The following is a 27,152-nucleotide window of genomic DNA, read 5'->3' on the forward strand; positions in this document are numbered from 1 at the left end:
TCGACCTATTCCTTAAATTAATGGGGTTATACTAGAGGTCATTGGGGGGGAAGCCGGGGCATGGTCTTGGTGGTAATCGCTGACGTAGTGAGGTCAGCATTGCCTACAAAATGCCAAGAAGCCCTCCGCTGTGTTAAGTAGTGGAACACCGATGTAGCAGAACCCCGGCCAGTCCGCGTCATCCACGTCCTCGTCGTCCACCCTGGGACCTGCTGCAGTCAAGCTCTGCGTGCCCACTACCTAGACTTGCAGCTGAGCTGAGGATGCAGGGCGAAAGGCGAGTATTCTGCGCCTGAAAACAGAATCTCATCACTAGGGAGGATACCCGAAAAAAACCGAGCTACTTAGTCCAGAAGCTCTGAGGTGGCAGCCCCACCACCGGACTAGGGTACAGCGGGTTAATCACCCACTTGCCCGAAAATACTCGATTAACGAAACGTACACAACAAGAAGTCACTAGAGGTCATTAGTAACAAATTAAGTCCAGTGAGCTGTGACGGTTCTACGATTTTTTTGAAAATTATAAATACAACAACAACAACAACTTAAGGTTACTGGTAGTTCCCAAACTAGGTAATCCTGTCTCTTGGGAACTGGAGTTGATAGTTTGCTGTGTTTTACGGTTGTACGATTACTTTAAACTGCACAGGTACTGGCAAAAGTGAATTTTATGGGTGCATAAGGTATGTGTGGTGTGTGAGTGTGAGTGAGTAGGTGTGTGTTTGTGTGGGTATGTAAGAGAGAATTGTGAATAAACTACCCCTTTCAAGGAATAGGTTGAGTACTTATATCCTGTCATCCTGTACTTAGATGGATATCTGAACGGCCGTTCGTTCGTTTCAGCCAAATGACATCCACAGGTGGACAAAGGCCTCCCCCAAGGTTTTCTGCAATGAACGGTCCTGCGCTGCCCGCATCCAGGCTCTTCCCGCGACCTTTACCAGATCGTCGGTCCACCAAGTAGGAGGCCTGCCCACGCTACGTCTTCCAGCTGATCTATCGCTACATCTTCTGAACGGCCATTAAAACAATAAAACCGTGATTTGAAGTTTATTAGCGAGAGCATGAAGTCGAGCAAGGGAGGCCAAGAGGTCGTCTGAGATCTATTCGTAAAATAAATAGCTTTAAACAGGTGTACTTAAACCTTTAACTTTTCTTTTTTTTAATAATGTAGTTTATAGTTTATGGTGTCGTAAAAAAAAGTATGTTATCTGTGCCAGACTCAGACTGTGCCAGATGACAAAAAAAGTGCGTGCACTGTCAACTATTGAATCAAATGTAGGAGGCAAAACAGAACATCAGCGCCATCTGTAGTTACTATCACAAACTTTAAAAATCATCATCAACTCGTCCATTTGCGACGACAACGTGACATCTTCAATTTTGAAGATGTCACACTGTCGTCGCAAATGGACGATTACTATCAAAAATTCTATTCTATTCTATAAATTATTCAAATTCATATTGATTAAATTTATGTAAGAAGAATCACTTAATATTTTATCCTATAAATAAAACATTATTTCGAAGGTACTACTAATTTTGATTATCTAGGCTGAAAGAATCAAAACGCAATAGGGTCCACCTGGAATATTATGAGTTTCAAAGGTTCATTCGTCATAAAATAATAATAATTTGAAAACAATGTGAAAGAATTTTTGAAGGTATTAGTACCATCGAATCGATCGAACATAGGGTTTTGTTGGGTAACTTGGATTGGTACATAAATAGGTATACAGACACTTCTTTGGGCTCATACAGCAAACCGTATAGTTCTTAAACAAAAATATAGATGGCGCTTTTTTACAGCGACATATTTATTGTCTTTGCTTTACATTTTTGACACATGTTTTGTTTGTTTGTGTTTTCGTTCGGCTGAGAAAAGGAAATTTTGATAATTTGCTAGTCATTTTCTCACGCGACTCAAAGAAAAAAGAGCCATGGGAGAGACGAACCTTCAGCATGAAGACTTGCTCATCAAGCTGCGGGCCAAGCTTAACGAGGAGAAAGTCAAGCTGTGGGAAAGCCCGTACATCTTGCCCGATAATGAATTATCACAAAGTTTGCAGGTGCTTACCGTGCTTTGTTTAGTTTACCTATAATTAACACGTGTTATGAGCCGTAGAATCAAAAATATGGCATAACTTTATATAAAAATAATGTATTGGATAAATTTTTGAAGATTTTACGATCTTACCCAATGACGAAGCATTTTTCCAAATTATGAAGTTTATTTTTCCTAAAAGCAACGAATACACTACAAAATCTGGCAGAGCGTGTACGTCTTTTGTTTAAATTAATCAACATCGCAATGATAAAATATTGCCCACTTTATTTTTAAGATTTTAGATTTAAATAGTTGGTCAGAGGGAATAGTCTTTACTTTTCGTTTTGACAGGACTTGGCAAAAAAATATGCCACTGAACTTTCCCTGGATGTGGATGTAGTGCTCCAAGCATTGCACGAGCTTCAACTGCACTCAATTGACCGATCAAAGGCCAATGCTGAGTTCAAAGAGACGGGATGTGCTACGTTCAGGGTCAAAGCCACATTGCCTGGAGAGAGGCCTAGAGTGTTGAAAATCCAACGGAAACTGGACGTTCTAGGAAGTGAATTGATTAAAACTGTGGCGGAAGAAGTCGGTGTCACAGAGAGCAGGTCAGATACATAATAATATTGTTATTTTTAACTTTTTAAGCTTTCTTCCCTTTCACCTATTTACTACTTTAATTTCACCTTGTTTATTAATATTTTGCTCATGTTATTTGTCTGTATTTTAAATGATTTTTTTAGCAATTACAAATGCAAATCCTTAGTGCTACAAAATCATTTACGAGTGTGCTTCTTAAATGATTTCAAGTTCCAACTCTATTTTATTTGTTTTAGAATATAATTTTAGGCTTGTTTAGCAAATTATTGCACCACCTATAGCCATATTTATTTCAATGAAATTGTAGGCTACTCATTATATTTATGTAAATGTTAACAACAATAAATAATTAACTTAAACTAAAACCTTAAATAATAAAATTAAATATAAGTAATTAATATTTACATACAAAACATATTTACACTTATTTACACATTAACACATTTACATTTATTATTTACATTTAAATACACATACATAAATAACATTTCATATCCTACAAATATTTACACACGCGTAGTAGCCAACAAGTCGAATTATAGCTTCGCGCATCTATCGCGCGAAGTAGCTATCGCGGCGCGGCACAGTGTACTCGCCGCCTGCGAGTGCCGCTTACTACGTCACCGCGCCCGCCTGTTGTTCGAGCCGAGCGTTCGGCGATCGTGGCCGAGCGTGCGCCGCCGCACCTCAAACTAGTCCGAACCTATGCACGACGCGGAGCGCACGCCGCTCGCTCGCTCACTATACCTACCGGCTGACGCGACTATCACTCGTAACTTTGCGTTGTTATTTCTTCCTCGCACTCCTTCTATACAAATTGTTAGCAACGATGTTAGCAACGAAAGGATTAACGCTGATTTGGCTATCAAATTACACCTGAGGAACGCGGGGAGTCGTACGGGATAACAAAAAGATATTCCTTGTGGCATTCGAACGTTGGCCGCGAGCTAAACGCCATGACCCGAGAGCCTTCTAAAATATCAGTGTGTTGTGTACCTATGATTGATGGCTTGAATTGGCAAATTATGGCATTGGTGAATAAGTTGGTTTCAGACTATTTGTATTTAATATCCAATTTGTGAGTGAGTATGTGTACGAATTTAACATATCAGAAGTGAGTCCGACGCCCATTGGTATGTAAATTATTTTTATTATTATTGATGCAGTTGCATGAAACAACAAGTGAGTTTTCTGGAAGTAGCCGCTCAATCAATAGTTGACTGACAGAAAATAACATTAAGTCCTTATTTTATGCGCTTTTATTTTGCGCGATAAAGTTCACAACAAATGAATGGAAAATACAGTGAGAAAAAAAAACTGATATTATTTTGGATACTGTTACTTACGTTATTATTTGAGAAGATCTGCTTCGATAATTTAAAATTTTAATTTAATTTAAAAAAAAAACGCGAAGTGAGTAATTTTTGGTATGAGGATGTCATTATGCAATTTTTGCAAAGAAAGATTTCTTTTATTTATCAAGTATTGAAGATATTTATAATTTAGATCTTCGCAAGAAACTAAGGTATGAATTTGGAATTGCTAAAAGTGATTTTATAGTGAATATATTGAATTCGTAAAAGTACCATTTTACTAAGAGAAAAGATAAGTTCTCAGCCAATGATATTATATAAAAACAAAAGCAGATATGTTATAAGCGCTCGCGCTGTGAATACTCAAATACGTCCCAATTGGGACGTCTTGTGTTTAGTCTTCGTGTGGCCTGCGTCGTGCGCAATCGCGTGCATACCACACCGTAAGTTCCTGTGTTCTTACCAAAATAAATAAAAAATGCCATCGTGTGTGTTTCGAAAGTGTACCAATTATGACTCTAAAGTAAACAAAATACAAGGGATCTCTTACCACATGTGATTATGCAAAATTATTTAGTATTTATATTTTCAATTATTTATGCAAACAATCAAGACGCCATGCGCCATGTTCAAGTTAAGAAAGAGAAAGCGATCTTGTTTTGACGTTAGAGCGATAAGGATGCGTGCGCTGCGGACATAGATTAGTTAGCGCAGAATCGTTAAAACTATAGCTATCTCTTTCATTTGCGTGCTATTTCGTATCTGTTGTTTCACTTATCAGTTACATTTGTCAATGTGTGCAATTTGGAATAGCTCGGCACGGATTCAAATCGTAATTTCTATGAACGTAACATATCTATAGTTCTATAATATCATTGTTCTCAGCAGATAGTTTATGATTAATATAAAAATATATCATAATGGCACAGTTCATTAATTTTATTTTTACTCCATCATTGGTTATTAAGATCTTAACAAAATAAATGTGAATTATTTGAAAGTGACAAAGGATTATTAGAAGTTATGTGAGTCAATTATGGAATATATTACTGTGAAATAATAATTATGGTGATGTAAATTAAGTAAATTTAAATTACCCATATAGAGTTCGTAATTGTTTTGTATTAAAATAATGTAATATGACATGCTGTTTGGAACAAACACATCCTGACTCGGATTGCGCTAGCGAAGCGAACCTGTGTTTATATTAACACCATTAAGATAAAATTTCGTGGCGAGGCCTCGAAACAATAAACACCATTGTGTGTGGTTCTAAAGGTTCAAAGTAAGTACTTGCGATTTGTTACTATTATGATGAATTTGGTTCGACAATTTGTCGTGATTGTGCAAACATGATTTATGGAGATACATATATTTTAAGAGTTACTGGTAATAATAATTTATATTTTGTGTATTTTAGCCCATGGAAAGGTATGGTACCTGCTATATTTACAAATGGCAAATGTACTGAAATAATCATAACATTGACTGACTGAACACATGGACGATGAAAGTTGGTAATTTTAACAAATCGATAATAAGTAGGTTAAGACTACCTAATTGTCGTAGAGATGTGAACACAAATGATAAGTGTTTTGATTTTGACGTCGAAAAATAAATAAGATTCGGTAATTAGTTCATTACTCCAGTGAATGGAGTTGTTTTGAAGATACGTAATTAACACTGTCAGAGTGGTTAAAGATTGGTCAAAGTTTACAAGTTGAAAAGCGACACCTACGTGATTGTCTAAATGTGTCTGCGTTACATTTATGTTACCACACGCAATGTATTTGAAATAAAATCGTATCTGAGGTAAATGAAGTGATAAGTAAGTAATTTGTTTTCAACCATCAATGTGGGATTTAACAGTTGGGCTTTCAGATTTGGTAGCCATTGTGCTAGAATGTTTGTGATATTATATGAGTAACGTATTGGTTATTACGTCACTATGAAAAATTGAACTTGAGTTAATAATGGTTTGATACCTAAGTGTAAAGATCACGAAAGTCCGGTGATGTTGTGATGATAACAATGATTTTACAGGTAATGTTTACAGATACTGATTGAAAGATTTGAATTAAATGATGATTTGTTAACCGGAACAAGGTAATTTAATACATAACTGATGTGTAATACATCCAGTGCAGCTTATACAGCCATGTGTAGTGAGCGATACCATGTAGTATCGATGAATATGATTTTAATCAAATTACTGGTTTTTACAACAGTTATTTAGAGCGGTTTTAAGTTTACGTTTGTTGATCTTGTTGAAGCGGATGTAGCGAAATTAGAGCTAGATAAATTGTGTACCATATGGGTAACAGTGTTTTAAAGCATACCTACAATTGATTTACCAAGAGACAGTTTATTGTGATTGGTGGTATAACCAATTAGCAGTGAAAATAGATACATCATTGAAATTACGTTATATTAGTTTGAGTGTAACTATCCCGTTGGGAAAAGTTATGGTGTGTTAATGTTGTAATTATTATTATTATTCGATGACTGAGTAAGAAAGGTAGGCCGAATAGCAAGCAGCGCTCACATAATTGTGAAATGGATGCTGAAGCTTAAACGGTGCTCACTCAGTAGGTAGATAGATACCTGAATTATTGAGTAAGGGAAATGCTATGAGAACAAATACAAGGGTGCCAGAGATTATTCTTATAAATAGACAAATTACCCATAATAATTGATGCAAATCGAACTATTTGATTCTAGTAACACAAATTGTGTCGAATACCCTATATTTTATAGTGAATGAATAGTGATGAATGAACTAACAAATAAGTAAGCTATAGACCTGAATCACTATGGAGAAGAGACTAATATACGAGTGATACTATGTGAAAAGAATGTATGTTTATTGATATGTGAAATGTGATAGTGATGTATGTAAAAAAAATAAATATATATACATATATAAAAAAATAAAAATAAAAGAAGCAACCTGCTTATTTGCGAGACAAGGAATCGAAACAGACTCGTCGTTCTGAAGTTCATATTACATGGTCACATTCTCTGTAATTTATGTAGAGTTTAATGTTTACCTACCATTTTCGAGCAGTGTACTAGTGGACCTGCCTGATAATGAATTGATAACACAATACTAATGATTTATGAGACTCAATTTAGCTGTTGTTACGTATATGCGAGACCTACAACACTGAAGACGAAAGAACTAGAGGTGTGTAAATTGGAGAATACAACTATGTAAATTCAAAACAGGACTACGAGGAGGCATGTGCCTGACAGACAGATCTTAGAGCATTTTGTTAATTGAGAGCAGCTTCTACGAGTGTCATACGGTGAAAACAATGTACTCAATTGAGTAGATAATATAAAATCCTCGCATGGATAGATGTTATAATATTATACAGAAATAAATTTAACCACATTTCAAGGTACACTTAATATATGGTATACGAAAGTCTAAAATAAGTAATGTACTTATTTGGTGATTAAGTTAAATCAGAATGATATTCCAGGGATGGAAATAAAAGTAAAAGGTTAATAAATGGAACGTTAAGAAAATGAAAAAAAAAAAAGTTGCCTGTTGATAATGGATATAATACGAGAAGCAAAAGATACCTTAAGCAGGCTTTTGACGGAGGACAAAATTTTATTGAAAACCCGATCACTAGAATAAATGAAATATTAATAAAATAGAGCGATAATTGCAAACAGTAAAAGTTTACGTTTATCTTGGCGATTCTCGAAGTGGCTGTTCCAGTGTTAAATGAAGACATTATTTTAGTACATATATGTATCTATTTACATGGGACTAAACTTCTTTATAATGATTCAAGTTCATTGGTGGAAGAGTTAGTAAGTACTTACTGAATTCTGCAACGATCGACCCAGTTCACAAGAGTTATAAGGCATACTTATTTGCTTCCCACTTTAAAATCTGAAGATAATGATGTTACACCGGAAATGTTACATTACATTTCCGGTATTCCGGACTGTAACTGAATTTAACAGCATAAGATAATGAAAAGTTGAAGATGATAATATAATAATTAATTGGCCACATATGAAAATTTGTCCATGGAAGTCGATACAAGTGTGGACACTGAGATGTTTACAAACATTTCAAATGACCGACTCCAGGCTCGAGTGTAGTTATTGTTATAAAACATTATCGGAACATTATGTATACGAAATTCATACATAAATAATTAAGTTGCAAAGGATACAACAAGTCGTAGTTCATTTAAATGAGAAGAGTTTTAATGCTGGACTTTATGAAACTGAACAATAATGGTGAATGATGAAATCAAAGTGATTGTGTTATTGTTTTACATATTATAGGTACGTTTGGTGAAAGTATTTATTAATATATACATTTACTACTATACATTTAGTGGACGTGACAACAAAGAAAAGTATATTTACTGCCATCTCAGTGAAATAATCCAAGATGTATGTATACAGATACATGATAATGTGTTCCAACTTATAGAAAACAGTGAATTTTTATAAATGGGATACACTTGAAAAAACATAGGTACGATTAACACGTGGTAAAATCTTTATCTACCATAATGAGAAATAAATAATTTGAATTTGAATAAACATGTCTTGTCTTATGAAGTGGTAGACATATTGACGAATATAAGTGGTACTTCATTAGTTTGTCACACTTGAAAAGCATTAATGAAACTTATGATAGTGATCTAATCCACCATACCGTGTATGCGAGATGTGAGTAGTACATCCAGACTCACCACTATTTCCTTGAGTAAAGGAGCAGCACTAAAGTTATCAAGCATTTATAATTCCAAACAAACCCTGGACAGCAGTGCAGTAATAACAAGGCCGATTGTGAATCTAGCGAATACTAGAATTGAGACTAAAGTGAATTTAAAATGAGAGATTTGAAATGTGAAATAGTCACATCACCAATGGATACTCACTTTACAATATAGTGCATTGAGAGTTGAGACTAGAGTGAGTCTAACTAGAGGTTTGACAATGTGAAATAAACAGTTGTTACCAATGGATCCTACTTTAGGATATAATGCATTGAGAGTTGAGACTAGAGTGAGTCAACTAGAGACTTGACAATGTGAAAAGTCGTCACCAATGGATACCTACTTTAAATTATGAAAAGCGCATTGAGAGTTAAGATTAGACATGTGGACTATCCAATTACTACTCATTTTGGGATATGTACGTGACAAAATTTGCAGGCAACTATTTTAATCATGTGTACAAGTGATGATTACTGGGTCCTATTTATGAACATTTACATATTGGTTGACTATATTGAGAATAAAATGTAATGTAATGTAAATTATAATGTTACTGTTAAAGCAATGGTGGAATTCCTTACTTCAGAATGTTTATTATATTACTGTTACGGGACCAAACTACTTAGAAGGAAAGCAAGTGAAAAAAAAAAAAAAAAAGGTGATTAAGAATATTATTTTGGTAGCAATGCTGGCACCAATGGAGGTAATGATTTAATATTATTTATTAGACAAAGGAGTGAAAAGTATGCCGAAGAGCAAGCAGTGCTCACTTAATCGTGAAATGGATGATGAAGCTTAAGCGGTGCTCACTCAGTAGATAGCTGAATTATTTTAAAACTACATTATGAGTAAAATAAAGAAACGCTGGTCTCAATGTGACAATTTTATACGATTTACTGAATTGAAATGGAACGCTAATGTTTATAAATCTTATATTATTATGAGTGAAAAGGAGGCCGAAGTGCAAGCGGTGCTCACTTTAATTGTGAAAGGGATGTCGAAGCACAAGCGGTAGTCACTCAGTACCTGAATTATTACGAATATGTATATTGTTAGTGAAAAGGGGGCAGAAGTGTAAGCGGTGCTCACTCAAAAATGTGAAAGGGATGTCGAAGCACAAGCTGCGCTCACTCAGTACCTAAATTATTATAAGTTGTAAAATTGCTACACCCTTACAGAGTTAATATTAAGTATGATACAGTATGTGATGAAATATGACTTGCAAATAATGAATAAATAAATATTATGAATATACATATTATTATGAGTGAAAAGAATGCCGATGCACAAGCGATGCTTACTCAGTTTTTGAACAAGTAGAATCTTAAAGGGATTGATAAAGTGAAAGCAGGAGTTCCACAAGGTCATGTCATGGAACCTACACTGTATCTATGCCGCCTAAACCTGTTAATGAGGAAATGAATTGTAATGAAATGAAATGAAATGAAATGAAATGAAATGAAATGAAATGAAATGAAATGAAATGAAATGAAATGAAATGAAATGAAATGAAATGAAATGATGAAATGAAATGATGAAATGAAATGATGAAATGAAATGATGAAATGAAATGATGAAATGAAATGATGAAATGAAATGATGAAATGAAATGATGAAATGAAATGATGAAATGAAATGATGAAATGAAATGATGAAATGAAATGATGAAATGAAATGATGAAATGAAATGATGAAATGAAATGATGAAATGAAATGATGAAATGAAATGATGAAATGAAATGATGAAATGAAATGATGAAATGAAATGATGAAATGAAATGATGAAATGAAATGATGAAATGAAATGATGAAATGAAATGATGAAATGAAATGATGAAATGAAATGATGAAATGAAATGATGAAATGAAATGATGAAACGAAATGATGAAACGAAATGATGAAACGAAATGATGAAATGAAATAACGAACGTCAAAGCGAACGTGACAAAATTAGTTTCGATGAAGAGTTATTTACATCTTGGCATGTACTTGGATGAAACGTAACGTGGAAAAAGCATATTTTTACCAAACGTCCAGCAATAGGACAACAATAACGCAAAAAGTCATAAGAAATGGTCAACCTGCAGTGGAAAATAAGGTCTTGTTATAGTATAAGTGTATAATGAAACCAATCTAGACAAACGTTTTGTTGAAGTTTCAATGGAAACTGTCGAAGATGCTACCTGAATTGTAAATCTTTATGTGAATGCACTAATGTGGTAAAGCAGCAGTATACGATGGAGTATTGAGATATTGTAGAAGCACCGTGGTACATCACGAGAGACTTTACCGAAAATTCGGTATCAAAACAGTGAAAGAAGAAATAAATAATAAAGCTAAACTTATCATAATGAAAACTGGAGCTACATAACAGTTTATTTGTGGACGATATATTTTCAAGTATTCGTTCATAAACTAAAGAAGAAAGTACCTCAGGACTTACTGAAAGAAGATTGATTTATGACACTGGCCTCGAAGACCGCCAGAATCATTATTATGAAAATGGTACTGAATATCGCTCAGACAGAATGATTGCAATAACAGAGAAAAAGAAAATGTAACGAAGACGGAAGAGTAAAATAGAATGTTTAATTTAAGGTCCTCGGGTGAAACTATTCACAAGGAAGGTGTTGACACTACACTGGTGTTGTCAAATGCGAATCGAATTTCAGCTGGACGATTGATTCAACTGTTGATTAAGGTGTTGCAGATGATAATTGATTCTCAAGTAATTAAACGACATAGATAGCATACATGTATGGGGACATACATCATAACGTTCGAATGGCCGAAGCGGAATGGGGACATTCCGGCATCAGGACGGCCGTCTGTTAGCAACGATGTTAGCAACGAAAGGATTAACGCTGATTTGGCTATCAAATTACACCTGAGGAACGCGGGGAGTCGTACGGGATAACAAAAAGATATTCCTTGTGGCATTCGAACGTTGGCCGCGAGCTAAACGCCATGACCCGAGAGCCTTCTAAAATATCAGTGTGTTGTGTACCTATGATTGATGGCTTGAATTGGCAAATTATGGCATTGGTGAATAAGTTGGTTTCAGACTATTTGTATTTAATATCCAATTTGTGAGTGAGTATGTGTACGAATTTAACAAAATAAATTAGCGGTACACTCGGCCGCTAAACTGGTGACCCCGTATTAACACAAACAACGATGGAAGAACGTAATGGCGGCGCGTCGAAAGGGCAGCATTCCAGTCAAAGCGATACAAGTGATGTTCATCGCGTTGGTGTAAGGAACATTCCATTCTATCCGGACAAGCCATCGCTATGGTTCTCGATGCTGGAAGGTCAGTTCATTTTGTCTAATATCACGAGCGACACGACAAAGTTTTATCACGCTATTGGCATGCTTGACCATCAATATGCCATAGAAGTTGAAGATGTCATCGAGTCGCCTCCACAAACTGACAAATACAACAAATTGAAGAGCGAACTGATAAAACGCCTATCAGCATCAAAGGAGCGTAAGGTGAAACAGCTGTTGGACCACGAACAGCTAGGCGATAGAAAGCCTTCCCAATTTCTGCGGCACTTACAACACTTGGCGGGCCCAAATGTGCCCGAAGACTTCATCCGCACCATCTGGACCAGCAGACTACCTAGCAGCATGCAGACCATCATCGCATCGCAGACCACTTCATCCCTGGAAAGCGTAGCTGATCTCGCGGATCGTATCCAGGATATCGTGCCAGCATCCCCGTGCGTAGCATCAACCTCAGCAGGACCGTCATCACACCGTCAAACCACTGACGACAAGTTTGACATGATGGCGAAGCAGATTGAGAGGCTGACACAGCAGGTTCACGCACTTACTACGCATTCCAGCAGATCCAGATCAAATGCCAGGACCAGAGACGGCAAAGGTAACCGCAGCCGTAGCAGATCCCAGGCCAGTTACCGCAAGTATCCAGTATGCTGGTACCACTCGAAGTTTGGCAGCAAGGCTCATTCATGTGTCAAGCCTTGCAACTTCCAAGCGGAAAACGGACAGGGTGGTCGGTAATGGCGACGGACGATTACCCTAACAGCCACGGTCGCCTATTTGTCACCGATCGGAACACCAAAACCCAATTCCTGATTGACACTGGAAGTGATTTGTGCGTGTTTCCCCGTACGGCATTTAAGGAACGACGAACTAAAACTGATTACGAACTAAGTTCGGCCAATGGAACAGTGATACATACGTATGGTTATGCAAGCCTTCGGCTAGATTTAGGCTTGCGTCGGGACTTTGTGTGGCGTTTTGTTATAGCTGACGTAAACAAAGCTATTATCGGCGTAGACTTTTTAGCATATTACAATCTTGTAGTAGATATTAGAAACAAAAGACTGATTGATAATGTTACGTCATTAAACACTTCAGCCGTAGCAGCCGATAGACATAGCGACATTTCGTCTGTTAAAATTTTGACAGGTGATTCCACCTATCACGAAATCCTTAGGGAATTTCCAGACTTAATTCGACCTGCTGGCTCACCACGCTACACTAAACATCATACAGTCCACCACATACGCACAACTCCTGGCCCACCTGTGGCTAGTACACCTCGTCGTTTAGCCCCTGATAAATTAAAAATAGCCAAACAGGAGTTCGACATCATGTTACAAGAGGGCACAGCTAGACCATCTGACAGCCCTTGGTCAGCTCCACTACATTTGGCTCCCAAAAAAGACGGCTGGCGTCCCTGCGGTGATTACCGTCGATTGAACGCGCGTACGATCCCTGATGGGTGTCGTAAGAGGCGACTTAGGGACTACACATCAAACAGAGAATGGGCAGCAGCGCTCTCTAAAAAACATCAATCTTTTAAACTGCGATCTCCAACCCGCCTGCCAAGCGTGGAGATTATGGCAAAACCCTCCACTATAGTGGAGGAGGCTCATAGTCCAGCAGTGGACTGTAAAGGGCTGTTGATGATGATGATGATGATCCGGTAAGGCACATTCACGACTTTACACACAATCTTTCAGGTTGCAAAATCTTTTCAACCATAGATCTTGTCAAAGCCTATAACCAGATACCTATCAATAAGGACGACATTCCTAAAACGGCGATCACAACACCTTTCGGCCTCTACGAATTCCCTTATATGACCTTTGGCTTGCGCAACGCAGGTCAAACTTTTCAGCGTTTCGTAGATGAGCTGACACGCGGCATGGACTTCGTTTACCCGTATTTAGATGATTTTTTAATTTCATCCCCTGACCCCTTGTCCCACCAAAACCACCTCAGACAACTTTTTAAAAAAATTTCCGAATATGGTATTTTAATAAATACGTCAAAGTGCGTCTTTGGCGCCTCAGAGGTGACGTTTTTAGGGTACAGGATATCGGCAGACGGCATTAAACCACTCGACACGAAGGTTCAGCCTATCAAAGATTTCCCTAAGCCAGTTACGGTTAAACAGCTTAGGAGGTTCCTCGGCATGATTAATTTTTACAGGAGGTTTATTCCCCGTGCAGCAGAAATCCAGGCACCTCTTAATGCTCTCTTAACTGGCTCAGTAAAAGGCAACCATCCTATCGAGCTGACAGGAGAAGCGCTAAAAGCCTTTCACGATTGCAAAGACAGTCTCAGCAATGCAACACTTTTAGCTTACCCTACCTGTCATGCTAAGTTAGCCGTTACCGCAGATGCGTCAGATGTGGCAGTAGGCGCTGTTCTTCAGCAGCGAATGGACATGGCGCACAATTTTTGTTGAAGATGCCAAAAAAAACTACAAAAAATTAGAATGAATACTGTATTTTTACTTTTTTGATATCTTTAAAAATGACTGAAATATTCAAGCTCAAAGTGCGCTCTTCCGCTAGGAGCGATTTTCCGCGCGGATTTTGAAAATGTGACGTAGTAACATGAAAAGCTGCATGTAAGATATTATCTGTGTACAATGGTTAGAATGGTTAGTAGGGGAGCCGAAGCGGGGATTTCGGGACTTACTAAAGAGTGGCAGACTAACATACAAGGAAATACTTTGTACCTGGTTGATTACCTTTAAGTATGAATTTCTGATATAAAACGGCATTAGTTCTTATGCCTCTCACCCAAAAAATACCTCAATTAAGCCCAAATTTGAGACCGCAGCCAAACTTTGAGTGACGATGGAAACTAGCCTAGATGGAGGACACATGAAATTGAACTTCTGCTTCTTCATTGATAAAGACTTATCATTTACTTTAAATGTACCACATTTCATCAATTTACGTGGCAATTATTCTCACATCTCGTGCACATGTCGGTCGTTGACAGTAAGTGACAGTTCTTTCTTTTTTTTAATCTCTTTTTTTTTTTTCTTTCCTCAATCACTTTTCTACCATTGATTTTAAATAACTTGAGGCCTTATGGTTATGGCCACATATCAATGGCAATAGATAAGTAAATAATGGTGTTTTTTGATAATTTATTTGTATTTTTAATCTATTATTTTTTTTTTTTAATGTGTTTTAATTATGTAATTAATAATTAAAATCTAAATTTATTGTAATTTATTATAATTTTAATTTATTATTATTGTAATTTATAATTAATGTGAAATGAATTTATTTTTATTAATTAATTTTTATGGTGCTTTCTTGTTTCTTTCTTTTTGTTTGTTTTCTCTTTTTCTTTTGCGCCCCCCTGCTGCGTTCTCCCTGCTGCCGGACTTGTGGACTCCTTTCTCCTCTTGCATCTCCGTCAGCAGGGGTACGCCGTGACAACAGAGGGCCCCCGCTGAAAATCAGTTTCAAGACAAGCCCTGGCGGTCTTGATGTACGCTGAGCGGGTGCCTTTTTGTCAGAGGGGCACAAGCAGTTAATTGTCCACTTGTTTATTTCTCTCTGTTTTAATCTATGTCTTACCTGCTTGTATACCTTTCTTGCAAATAAAAAGTTTTCTATTCTATTCTATTCTATTCTATTCTATTCTATTTACCATACCTTATCATTTTGCATTCCATTTTCAAGTCACTTTTTTTTCGCTTACTGTTTAAACAAAACGTGGGATTTTTTAAAATCTCAGGTCTTTTGAACGCACATCTGAACGATGTCTGGTTTTAATTTCTTCAGTTACTCCGTGACCATGGCGCTTGCAACAGTGCCGAAATGTTGGAAACTCAAAACTAAGGTACATGGTAGCAATCCCGTCAGTAATAATAATAGGAAAATGTCTTGAAAAATAAGTAAATCGTATATTACTTTATGTAACTAATTTTATTATGTATCATACTTATAACTAATCACTTCATTCAGAACTAGAAAACGATTCCAAGGATTCCACTTTTCTTCAATAGATGATCAAGATAAAGAGGTATTTATTATAAATTGCTCTTCCACCATTTCAATTATTCTATCTTACATCTTACTTGATGAAATCTTTTTCAATTTTATTTACATGGTCATAACATTTTCACCATTCCTCTGCACCAATTTGTGAGGTACACCTGAAACCCCCGATAAAGCAGCTATTATAAGAATAATATTTAAAAAACACCCTCCTTCTGACGCAGTTAGGTAATAAACTAAATGTATCCAATTTCACTCCAACTTACTGTCAACTCAACGACGCGCTTTAAAATCAAAACCTTTTGACTTTGAATTATGCCTTATTTTACAATACACATTGAAAACAATATGACTTGCTTGAGCTTTTTCGACTTTTTCACAAAAATAACAAATAGGCATGAAGAGATTACAAAATTTCTGCAGCGACTGAGAGTTCACTTGATTTACTTTGACAGGTGACAATAAAGCCATAGACATTTGCCATATGAAAGACACACTTTTTCAATATTTTTGTTTGCCATGAGATTTTGGTACACATCATTTAATGAAAAGATAAACTAAACTTTTTCAGTACAACGAAAATCTGCTTTGGCGCGTAGCAATGCAACGTGACAACTGCAGTTCGGACTTCTTTATGCGTCCACTACACATACAATAAAATTCGAACTATCGCACATTTTTTCTTTTTAATTCTAATTCAGTAAAAAATGTTTTTGAAACCTTCATTCAAAATTCAAAAGTTATTATCATATGACAGAACTTATGACCAGACTATGTACATTGAATAAAATATTTTTCTTTTTATCATCAATCTTAGCAGTCTAATAAGTTAATATGACACTCGAGTTAATCCACATTCAGCACCATAGCCTCCCCTTCTACAAGGCCCTCTACAAATGTCAAAACGTCACTTAACCCTTTTAGCACCAGTTCATTTGTTTTTGAGAAGATGTACCCAAATTTTTATATCAATTTAATTATAGTCTAGTCGTTTGGTACAAATTAACGTGGTTACCTGGAAAGTGTTCCGGGAGTTTTGAAAATTGGTGATTAAAATAGATTTCGCTATGCTCTCTGTTAGTCTATTAGTTAAGTGTGATTGCCGCGCTCGTTGCGAAATTGGAAAAATGCTGCCTTAGAGAAGATTTTTGATAGTTACCTACATTCTTTCCTATTTCGTCGTTACAGCCAAATGACGTTCACTGCTAGACAAAGGCGAGAGGTCTTTGGGTTTTTCATAGTTTTTCATAATGAACAGTCCTGCGCTGCCCGCATTCAGGTTCTTCCCGCGACCTTTACCAGATCGTCGGTCCACCTAGTAGGAGGCCTGCCCACGCTACGTCTTCCAGCCCGTGGTCGCCACTCAAGAAATTTTCTGCCCCAATGTCCATCGTCTCTACGAGCTATGTGTCCCGCCCACTGCCACTTGATTTTAGCAATTCTGCGTGCTATGTCGGTCACTTTGGTTCTCCTGCGGATCTCCTCATTTCTGATTCGATCACGCAGGGAAACCCCGAGCATAGCCCGCTCCATTACCCTTTGGGTGACCTTGAGCCTTCTTATGAGGCCCATAGTAAGCGACTACGTTTCAGAACCTTAAACTTTCCTATTTATTTCACGACTAGCTTTTGCCTGCGGCTTCACCCGCGTGAAATTTAGTGTCACAGATCGGCATAAATTATAGCCTATATGTTAATCTGGGTTACAAACAAAACAATAATATTGTACAGTTTCAACAAAATCCGTTGAGTACTTTTTGCGTGAAAGAGTAACAAACCTGAGACACAGGAATCTTCCTAGTTCAGGTATCAACCCACCAACATTCTTACTTTTTGTTTTTCCTGATTGTTTGTTATCATAATATTATCTGTTATGTTGGTGAGAAATAAACATTACTTTACTTTATTTTAAACTTCCAGACATCCAAACTTTCGCATTTATAATATTAGTAGGATACAATTATGAAATGTAGAAACAAACAAGACAAAAAAAATGTATACTTCAGCAACGCGAATTTTTTTATACTTCAGCATATTTAGGACACCCGGCAGCGTGTCCTGCCATGATCAAAGAAAAGAGAACTCGCAATTTAGCAGGTACATTAATTTGACTGTTTCACAACTCTAAACCTATTTAACTTACATTACATGAAATTTATCAAAGCTTCTTATAGCTTGTCTATGTCCCAAAAATTATAAAATGAAAAAAGTAGTTGTCAAAAACCAAAAGGCCTTAAAAATAAGGCGGATTTTTTTCAATAAGGCGGGCGCGCGCGCGGCTATAAACGAGGTCACAAAATTCGGAAAGAACATAGCGAAATCTATTTATTCACCAATTTTCAAAAATTCCGGAAAACTTTCCAAGTAAAATTAACAAATAACTGGACTATTTACTCGTTATTGAGCACAGAGACACAAACTTGGTTATTTTTCCAGAAAATTTATATTTAAGTGCATAAATGTTAAAATGGCTTCATAGTGCACAAAATTGGCAATAGGTGGCATAATAATGGTTACTTTTTTAGCGCCTAGTTTGAAATGTGATTGAACGATGACAACTAACAACAGTTGTCAGTTAGGTAAAATTTTATTTTAGTTGGAAAAAGACAAAAAGTGGTAAATGGGTTAACGTGCGGGGGCTGCAAAATCATGTTGTGACGTCACGCGCGAATATTGGAAATTTTTGAAAATTTTAAAAAGTCCGTAAACTTCTCGAGGCTCTATCTTCGGTAATGCTGGATGGATTGAGGTGAAATAAAAACTAGTGTAATGTGTGTGATCTAAGCTTTAAATTAAGTCATAATTTAACTTAATATTACAACTTATGCGTGTTGTCCATTGAAGGCGTGTGGCAGCCATTAGCATTTTATTCATGCAAGTTGAGTCCCGCGCAACGTAAATACTCTCCATACGACCGCGAACTCCTTGCCATTTACCAGGCAATTAAACATTTCCGCCATATGCTGGAAGCGAGAGAATTCACGATCTACACTGATCACAAGCCACTCAGCTTTGCCTTTCATACAAGAAAGTCTAGCTGCTCACCGCGACAGTATCGTCACTTAGATTTTATCTCGCAATTTTCGACGGATATCCAGCACATTTCCGGCAAAGACAACGTTGTCGCGGACACACTTTCGCGTATTGAGGAGATCGAAAGTCCTGTAGATCATGATTCTCTCGCCAAGGCTCAAGACGCCGACAACGAGCTCAAAACTATAATTACAGACGGCACATCACTCCGTTTGGAGAAAATGAAAATCCCAGGAAGTCGATACAAACTGTTCTGTGACGTCAGTACATCGACTCCCAGGCCATTCATACCAAAAATTATGCGTCGTCAAGTGTTCGATTGTCTACACTCGTTTAGCCACCCCGGTTGTAACGCCACCGCCAAGCTCGTAGCTCAAAGATACGTTTGGCCCGGTATACGTAAAGACTGTAGGGAGTGGGCACGAGCTTGTCTGAACTGCCAACGTGCTAAAGTGAACCGACATGTTTCCACACCCGTAGGTACATTTGAACTGCCACGTGGTAGGTTCAAACATGTGCACATAGATTTGATCGGTCCATTTTCTATATCTAACGGTTACCGATATTGCCTCACAGCAGTCGATCGTTTTTCGCGATGGCCTGAGGCGATACCAATAACTGACATTTCGGCTGAAACAGTAGCAAAAGCGTTCATTGAAGTCTGGATCGCACGCTTCGGTTGCCCTACCATCATTGTCACAGATCGTGGCAGACAGTTTGAATCCGCACTATTTACTTATCTGTCCCAAAAAGTTGGATTCCAGCACCGCAGAACTACAGCGTATCATCCAGCCTGTAACGGTCTTGTTGAACGTTTTCATCGCCAGTTGAAAGCAGCCATAGTTTGTCACGCTAAGTATACGTACTAGGTATACGTAGCACACTTAAGGAAGATCTTCAAAGTTCACCAGCTGAACTATTATATGGTGAACCCCTAAGACTTCCCGGAGACTTTTTTAACACCTACACAGATGGTACGACCGATATGACCGACTTTATCGCAAGACTCAAATCGTTTGCTCAAAAACTTAAACCTTGTCCAGCCTCACGTCACAGTTCTGATAAAATATTCGTGTTTAAGGATTTAACCACCTGTAGCCATGTATTTTTACGCGACGACACTGTTAGAGGCACTTTACAGCCCGCATACACAGGCCCATATAAAGTTTTGGACAGAGGTCATAAAACATTTAAATTAGATGTCAAAGGTAAAACGATGACAGTAACCATAGAAAGACTCAAACCAGCCTATATACTGTCACCCGAAAATAATTTAAATGAGCCGACATCTCTTGCTCAAGATATCATTGCCCATAACACCAATACTAACAATCCGCCAGTAACTAGAACCACACGTTCTGGCCGAAAAGTTAGGTTCCCTGATTATTATCGCCCGTAGTGACGGTCTCTGGGGGGGTATGATGTAGGCTACTCATTATATTTATGTAAATGTCAACAACAATAAATAATTAACTTAAACTAAAACCTTAAATAATAAAATTAAATATAAGTAATTAATATTTACATACAAAACATATTTACACATTAACACATTTACATTTATTATTTACATTTAAATACACATACATAAATAACATTTCATATCCTACAAATATTTACACACGCGTAGTAGCCAACAAGTCGAATTATAGCTTCGCGCATCTATCGCGCGAAGTAGCTATCGCGGCGCGGCACAGTGTACTCGCCGCCTGCGAGTGCCGCTTACTACGTCACCGCGCCCGCCTGTTGTTCGAGCCGAGCGTTCGGCGATCGTGGCCGAGCGTGCGCCGCCGCACCTCAAACTAGTCCGAACCTATGCACGACGCGGAGCGCACGCCGCTCGCTCGCTCACTATACCTACCGGCTGACGCGACTATCACTCGTAACTTTGCGTTGTTATTTCTTCCTCGCACTCCTTCTATACAAATAAATTAGCGGTACACTCGGCCGCTAAAAAATGATTTCAAGTTCCAACTCTATTTTATTTGTTTTAGAATATAAAGTCGGCCGTTTGGTGTAGTGGTTCAGAACGCACTACTATGCCGAGAGGTCCCGGGTTCGATTCCCGGCCGGGCAGAAATTGAAATGATGAATTTTAATTTCTGTGACGGGTCTGGGTGTGACTATGTATAATATTAATGTATTTAAAAAAAAAGTATATAAGTAGTATATCCGTTAAGCTAGCACCCATAACACAAGCATTAAGTTGCTTACTTTGGGGCTAGCTGGCGCTGTGTGAAATTGTCCAAAGATTTAAAAAAAAAAAAAAAAATTTTAGGCTTGTTTAGCAAATTATTGCACCACCTATAGCCATATTTATTTCATGTTTGTTTTTTTATATTATAGTGTATGTATAATTGTTTTGCTTGCAGAGTAAAGCTAATATTTAATGGCAAAGTAATAAAGCCAGTGCCCAATCTAGAGCAGCAGGGTGTGAAGAATGGGGCCCAGATAATGGCTCTTATTATGGCTGGTACTACACTTTTAGCTTATTTTTATAATATTTATATTTTGTTTAAAAGGATTTTTCGATCACCTTAATTAGTACACCTTTTTACAACATGCAATGCGAATGTTTCAAATCAAAATATTTCTCCACTATATTTTTAAATCATTACATAATTTTAACTCTTTAATTTTACTTATTAAAATCTTTTCCATCTCAATATAACTTTCTAAGATTACTCTACCACTGCTTCAGGATAGTAAACAAAATACTAATAAAGTGTTTCCATCTTCAGAGGCACCTGAAGTGGTGAAGAAAGAAGACACCATGTACATGGAAATGAAAGCAACAAGGGATGATGCTACTTTGCTGACCGAGTATGTTGACGATCTGGCTGATGATGATGATGAATACATAAAGGTGAGGATCCTTTTATAAATAATGAACATACATTTTTTTCATACAAAAATGCTTTTTGGTCTAGCAATTTGAAGTTACAACATTTTTTATCCAACTTTTCGACTATTTATTGATTTCAAAGCAACTAAACCAATGAGGGTTTTCGCGAATGAAAAATCCGCCAAATGGCAATACGTAGACGTGAGGTCCAACTGCTGCATGATTGGTTATTTTTGACATGATATTGACAGATATGTCAAAATCCACCAATCACGCAGCAGTGTGACCTCACATCCACGTCCCACCATCTAGCGGATATTTCATTCGCGAAAACACTCATTGGAAAGTATTCGAGTAAAAGTTCCCTATCCTACCAATAGATGGCGCTGTGCGGAGTTAACTCACGGAAGTGTCTAAGGCATTTTATATGAAGTTGACATGTTGAATGTTGTTTGCGAAGTTTGCTTTTATTTAGGGACGTAACACTTGTTCTCTTCCTTCTTCCAAAAGTTCACTTTGCTTGTATGTGGCTGTGGCTGTGCAGTTGGAGGACCAATCCGGCAAGACGGTGCACCTGCCAGCGGCTGAGCGGCGCTCGCTGATGGTGGGCTTGGCGCTGCACGAGCGAGGCCGCGCCGCCGCGCGCCAGCGGGACTACTCGCTCGCGCTCGTGCTGCTACTCGCAGCTGACGCACAGCTCAAGTGAGTTACAGTATTAAGCCTTATACAGTGAAACCTGGTTAAGTGAGACATCAAGTGACCTGCAATGTCGTTTCACTTATAGAGGTATTCCACTTACCCAGTGTCTCAGATATACAGGTATAAATAAATATCTGTCTCATTTACAGAGGGTTCCATTAATAGAGGTGAGAATACAGGTTATTTCAGTTATACACGGACGGTTAAACGGATATTAACTTCAGTTTTTCACGTAATGATAACGATTGTAGCTTTCGTTTTGGCATTTTTCAAATAAACATCTGTATGATAGTAAAGCGAAACTAAAACTGAAGGTAATTGAAGCTCAAAATTTGTACCTACGTACTTGGAATTACGTGTGGAATTTGTGGGTAGAATAAGAATGAGTAAACAAACAATGTTATCTCAGTTACAGAATTTTATGCATATAAAATTTACTCGCTGTCTCAGTTATAGAGGTAACTATGATGATAAATCGAAAGAACAAATCCCAGATGTAGAGGCTTACCTTGTCCCACTAACAGAGGTAATTCAGTGCCAAAGTGTTGGGACCTCAGCATGAGTTCCAGTTATGGAGGTTTCTCACTTATCCAGGTCCCACTTAACCAAGTTTCACTGTATCTACTTGAGCATACTCAAGCAAATAAGCGACTCATTAAACCGATCCGCTCAAGTGAATACAAGGCTCGAGCGTCGTCATCTTGCCGGCGCTCGCACAATATCGACACGGCGCTGGCTCACCGTCGCCGTGCCGTCAATGCCAATGTTGCAGGGCTACGCCGAGACAGTTTCGGGTTACTGTCATCGTCGCTCATGCTGGTCGATGTCATCTTGCTTTGCGTGAGAGGGAAACATTCGAAACTTCAGATATCGTATTTCGGAGTAACCCCGTGTAGCTGAGCGGCTGCCAAACGCCGGATCTACGCAGCGCTGGCGCCGCATGATTTAGTTTAAAGAAAGTTGTTGCGAAGCGTTAATGCTACGCAGGCGCTGGTGAGACGACAACGACCAGGAAACTTAAAATACCTGTAGATAGCTATAAGTATCAGTAAAAGAAATATTCGCACTTGCCCATTCGCTCATCAATCAGCCTAGTAACGAATTACTAGAAACGACAATGCCTTATTTATTACGTATCTGACCGTCAACCAACATTTATAGCTCTTGTACAAATGATTTTTTACGAAGGTCGATGCGCTATCAATGTGTTTCGTTTGTCAAATCGACGCTAATAGGATATTAACCAGAGACTTGTCCGCACAGCGAGTGCAGCTCGTCGATCCTGAAGTCGGTGGACAACTGGGCGGTGCTGCAGCTGGACATCGCCTGGTGCTACCTGTGCCTGCAGAACCTCTCCTCCGCCAACGACGCCGCCGCCCGCCTCGCCAGGTACACATTATTACAGGCATAGCGCATAACCACTGAATAATAATAAGTACTACGTACAGAAGATTTTCTTCGCGAAAGTATTTAAAAAAATGTATGCTCAATGTCATTACCAATATGGTGTAATTTAGCTTGTCTCAAGAGTCGAGCACCATTTTGTTGACAAACGTCAGTGATAGATACTGCGCCGAAGCCATAGGGCTGACTTCGGTAAAATGATGTGACGTGAAGTGCCAAACTGCAGAAAATGGCGGAGGAAATACATGATTTAGCATGAATTATTATGAATAATATTAACTACTTATTTACCTCTGAGTGTCTTGAGGCAACTTAAAAAAAGTACATTCTGTTTTTATTATTATTTAGGCAGTTAAATACTGCACAGTAGTACACCATTTCCTTTATTTTTTTCCATCATACACAAGAATACGCGATGTAAACTCGCGGAGATGAACAGGCCTGCTAATGCTAGTAATTTGTGCAAATTGCTAATAATCCTTAAAAAATATTTCTAGGGCTGAAGAATCATTCAAGAATAGCTACGGCGAAGATCACCAGCGGCTCATCGCCTTGAAAGGCACCGCAGCCAACGAGCGAGTGCTGATCATGCGGCTGTACCTGCTGCAAGGCATCGTGGCCTACCACCAGAACAAGCGGGCTGAAGCCAAGGCTCTACTGGAGAAGGCTGAGAACGAGCTGAACTTCTTGCGGGTAAGCTGTTTTTACTAGAGATGAAACGGATTTCCGGTAACTATCCGGTACTATCCGGCCGGATACCGGATAGTAACTCACTATCCGGCCGGATACCGGATATTCAAAAAAACTACTACAATTTCCTATAATAAAATGAAATACATTAATCTTTTAGGTAAATATCAATAAAATGGCTTATAATAAAGACGGCTTTTATTTAAAGTCCAAAATGTTAAAAAAAAGCCATATTAAGGCCTTTCAAAAAACTAATTTCTTTTTCTGGGCTATTCACTCTAATGACATACGAGTACATAATAGTACCTATACATAAATAGTAAATATCTGTTAATGTTGAAATATTGCCATATAAAATAGGCGATCTTTTTTTCACTGATGGTCTGATGACATGATGCAGTTCAGTCAGATTACGCAGCAAGTAAATTAATTTGAATTTAGCTTTTCAATCACACACTCACGATGGCAACCGATATCGCCCGAATTGATAGGGGGCACCCTAGACAAGTGGCAAAACCTGACATTCTGTTCGGACGGATTCCATTTTCGAAAAGTGTGACTTGTCTAGCCTACTAAACCCACTGATCGCGTTTAAAGCACCTGTGCGGCGCTAAACTCGTCACGACATGCAACGAGACAATGGGCCAACTATCCGGCCGCCGGATATATCCGGTATCCGGCCAAACAACTATCCGTTTCATCTCTAGTTTTTACACTACATAATTGAGATAGTAGCGCTATCTTATTACGTTTTTAATATTTCCTACAACCTAAAATCGATATTTATATCGAAAATGCATCATCGCTTCGCGCACCACTATTTTTAATCCTTCAAGCTCCGCGAATTTAGACACAATAGATAATCAATGAGGGCTATCGTTTTAGCGCTCACCAGTTTGCGCCACTGTAGAGTAAGGTCCTGTCACTTGCTAGTAGCGAAGACAGTGGCACCAACTGGTGAGTGCTAAAGTGGTAGGAGGACTATCGCATTTGCACTCATCAAGATGGCGCCACTGTAAAGATAAAGATAAAGATAAAGATACATTTATTTGTTCAAACATGTGTACATAAGGTGTTAAGTCAGCATTTAAAATGGTATCAACATGTCGTACCTTTGCGGTGTACAAATTAAATTAAAAATAAAATATCAATTACAATAATACTGCATAATCAAATCAAATTAAAGTTAAAGTCAATGTTGCATAATCAGATTAAATGGAAAAAAAATAATATTAAGAAGTAAATCAAAATTTGTCACTTAGGAAGTCCGTCAGATTATAATAACATTTTTCAATTAATAAATTTTTAACCTTCATTTTAAATTCATACAATTCTAATTTTTTTATTGTTAAGGGGATGTTATTGTAAATTCTAGGTGCCATACATAATATACTTTTACTCATAAGAGCTGAATTTGAGGGGGGCATCCGTGTAGAGAAAGGTCCTGTCAATCGCCACGGGTTCCAACTGTTAAGTATAAAAACGATAGCCCTCATTGTTACGCGGCAGCCGGCTACCGCTTAGGGGCTGAGAGGTTAATACTGCACGGCCTTTTTTGTGGCGCAAGCTCAGCATCATAATGACGTCAGCTAACGCATGCGTCTTCGAATGTTAGATAAATATCTTGTTTTGTGCTTTTGCCATTATTTGGGGTTGGCTTTCCTCGTCAAAGGCGCCAAATAGTCTGCTTTGGGTTGCCTGGCCGTTGATCTCAGAGAGTTCAATTCAAATCCCTTGAAACGATAGTCCACCACATGGCCAGCGAGTGACCTCTTCTACGAACATCTACGTTAGAAAATGTTCGTTCCTCAGGTGGACGAAAACGCAGTGACGGCGCTGACGGAGCTGGGCTGGACTTGCGGACAGGCGCGTGCGGGACTGCGCGCCGCGGCCGGCCAGCTGGACCGTGCGCACCACTACCTGGCCGAGCGCCGCGCGCAGCGGGAGCTGGAGCGCGAGCAGCACCGCCGCGACCGGTGAGCGAGGCTAGGCTCCTCCCCAGCGCCGACGCAGCTGGGCTGGACTGCGGGCAGGCGGCCGGCAGCTGGACCGTGCGCACCACTACCTGGCCGAGCGCCGCGCGCAGCGGGAGCTGGAGCGCGAGCAGCACCGCCGCGACCGGTGAGCGAGGCTAGGCTCCTCCCCAGCGCCGACGCAGCTGGGCTGGACTGCGGGCAGGCGGCCGGCAGCTGGACCGTGCGCACCACTACCTGGCCGAGCGCCGCGCGCAGCGGGAGCTGGAGCGCGAGCAGCACCGCCGCGACCGGTGAGCGAGGCTAGGCTCCTCCCCAGCGCCGACGCAGCTGGGCTGGACTGCGGGCAGGCGGCCGGCAGCTGGACCGTGCGCACCACTACCTGGCCGAGCGCCGCGCGCAGCGGGAGCTGGAGCGCGAGCAGCACCGCCGCGACCGGTGAGCGAGGCTAGGCTCCTCCCCAGCGCCGACGCAGCTGGGCTGGACTGCGGGCAGGCGGCCG

At 38.9% G+C, this 27,152-nt stretch overlaps 1 protein-coding gene across 1 annotated transcript; it reads left to right on the top strand.

Moving 5' to 3' along the window:
* The first annotated feature begins 1,842 nt into the window (after positions 1 to 1,842).
* Positions 1,843 to 26,742, top strand: LOC135081012 (NEDD8 ultimate buster 1-like). The gene is made up of 8 exons (XM_063975733.1): positions 1,843 to 2,069; positions 2,399 to 2,658; positions 21,412 to 21,512; positions 21,781 to 21,905; positions 22,429 to 22,586; positions 23,847 to 23,972; positions 24,485 to 24,680; positions 26,490 to 26,742. Exons 1-8 carry the CDS (start codon positions 1,941 to 1,943, stop codon positions 26,655 to 26,657), a joined length of 1,263 nt encoding a protein of 420 aa, XP_063831803.1. The 5' UTR covers positions 1,843 to 1,940; the 3' UTR covers positions 26,658 to 26,742.
* Positions 26,743 to 27,152: the final 410 nt, after the last annotated feature.

The sequence above is a fragment of the Ostrinia nubilalis genome, chromosome 19 (genome assembly GCF_963855985.1).
Source record: "Ostrinia nubilalis chromosome 19, ilOstNubi1.1, whole genome shotgun sequence".
In the NCBI taxonomy this organism is placed as follows: Eukaryota; Metazoa; Arthropoda; class Insecta; order Lepidoptera; family Crambidae; genus Ostrinia; species Ostrinia nubilalis.

What these genes read in the sequence shown, in the direction of transcription:
- LOC135081012 (XM_063975733.1), top strand. Translation starts at nt 1,941, where the DNA reads ATGGGAGAGACGAACCTTCAGCATGAAGACTTGCTCATCAAGCTGCGG. An exon ending in GTCGGTGTCACAGAGAGCAG is followed by an intron (nt 2,659 to 21,411) that starts GTCAGATACATA and finishes TTTTGCTTGCAG; the next exon opens with AGTAAAGCTAATATTTAATG. An exon ending in ATGATGATGAATACATAAAG is followed by an intron (nt 21,906 to 22,428) that starts GTGAGGATCCTT and finishes GTGGCTGTGCAG; the next exon opens with TTGGAGGACCAATCCGGCAA.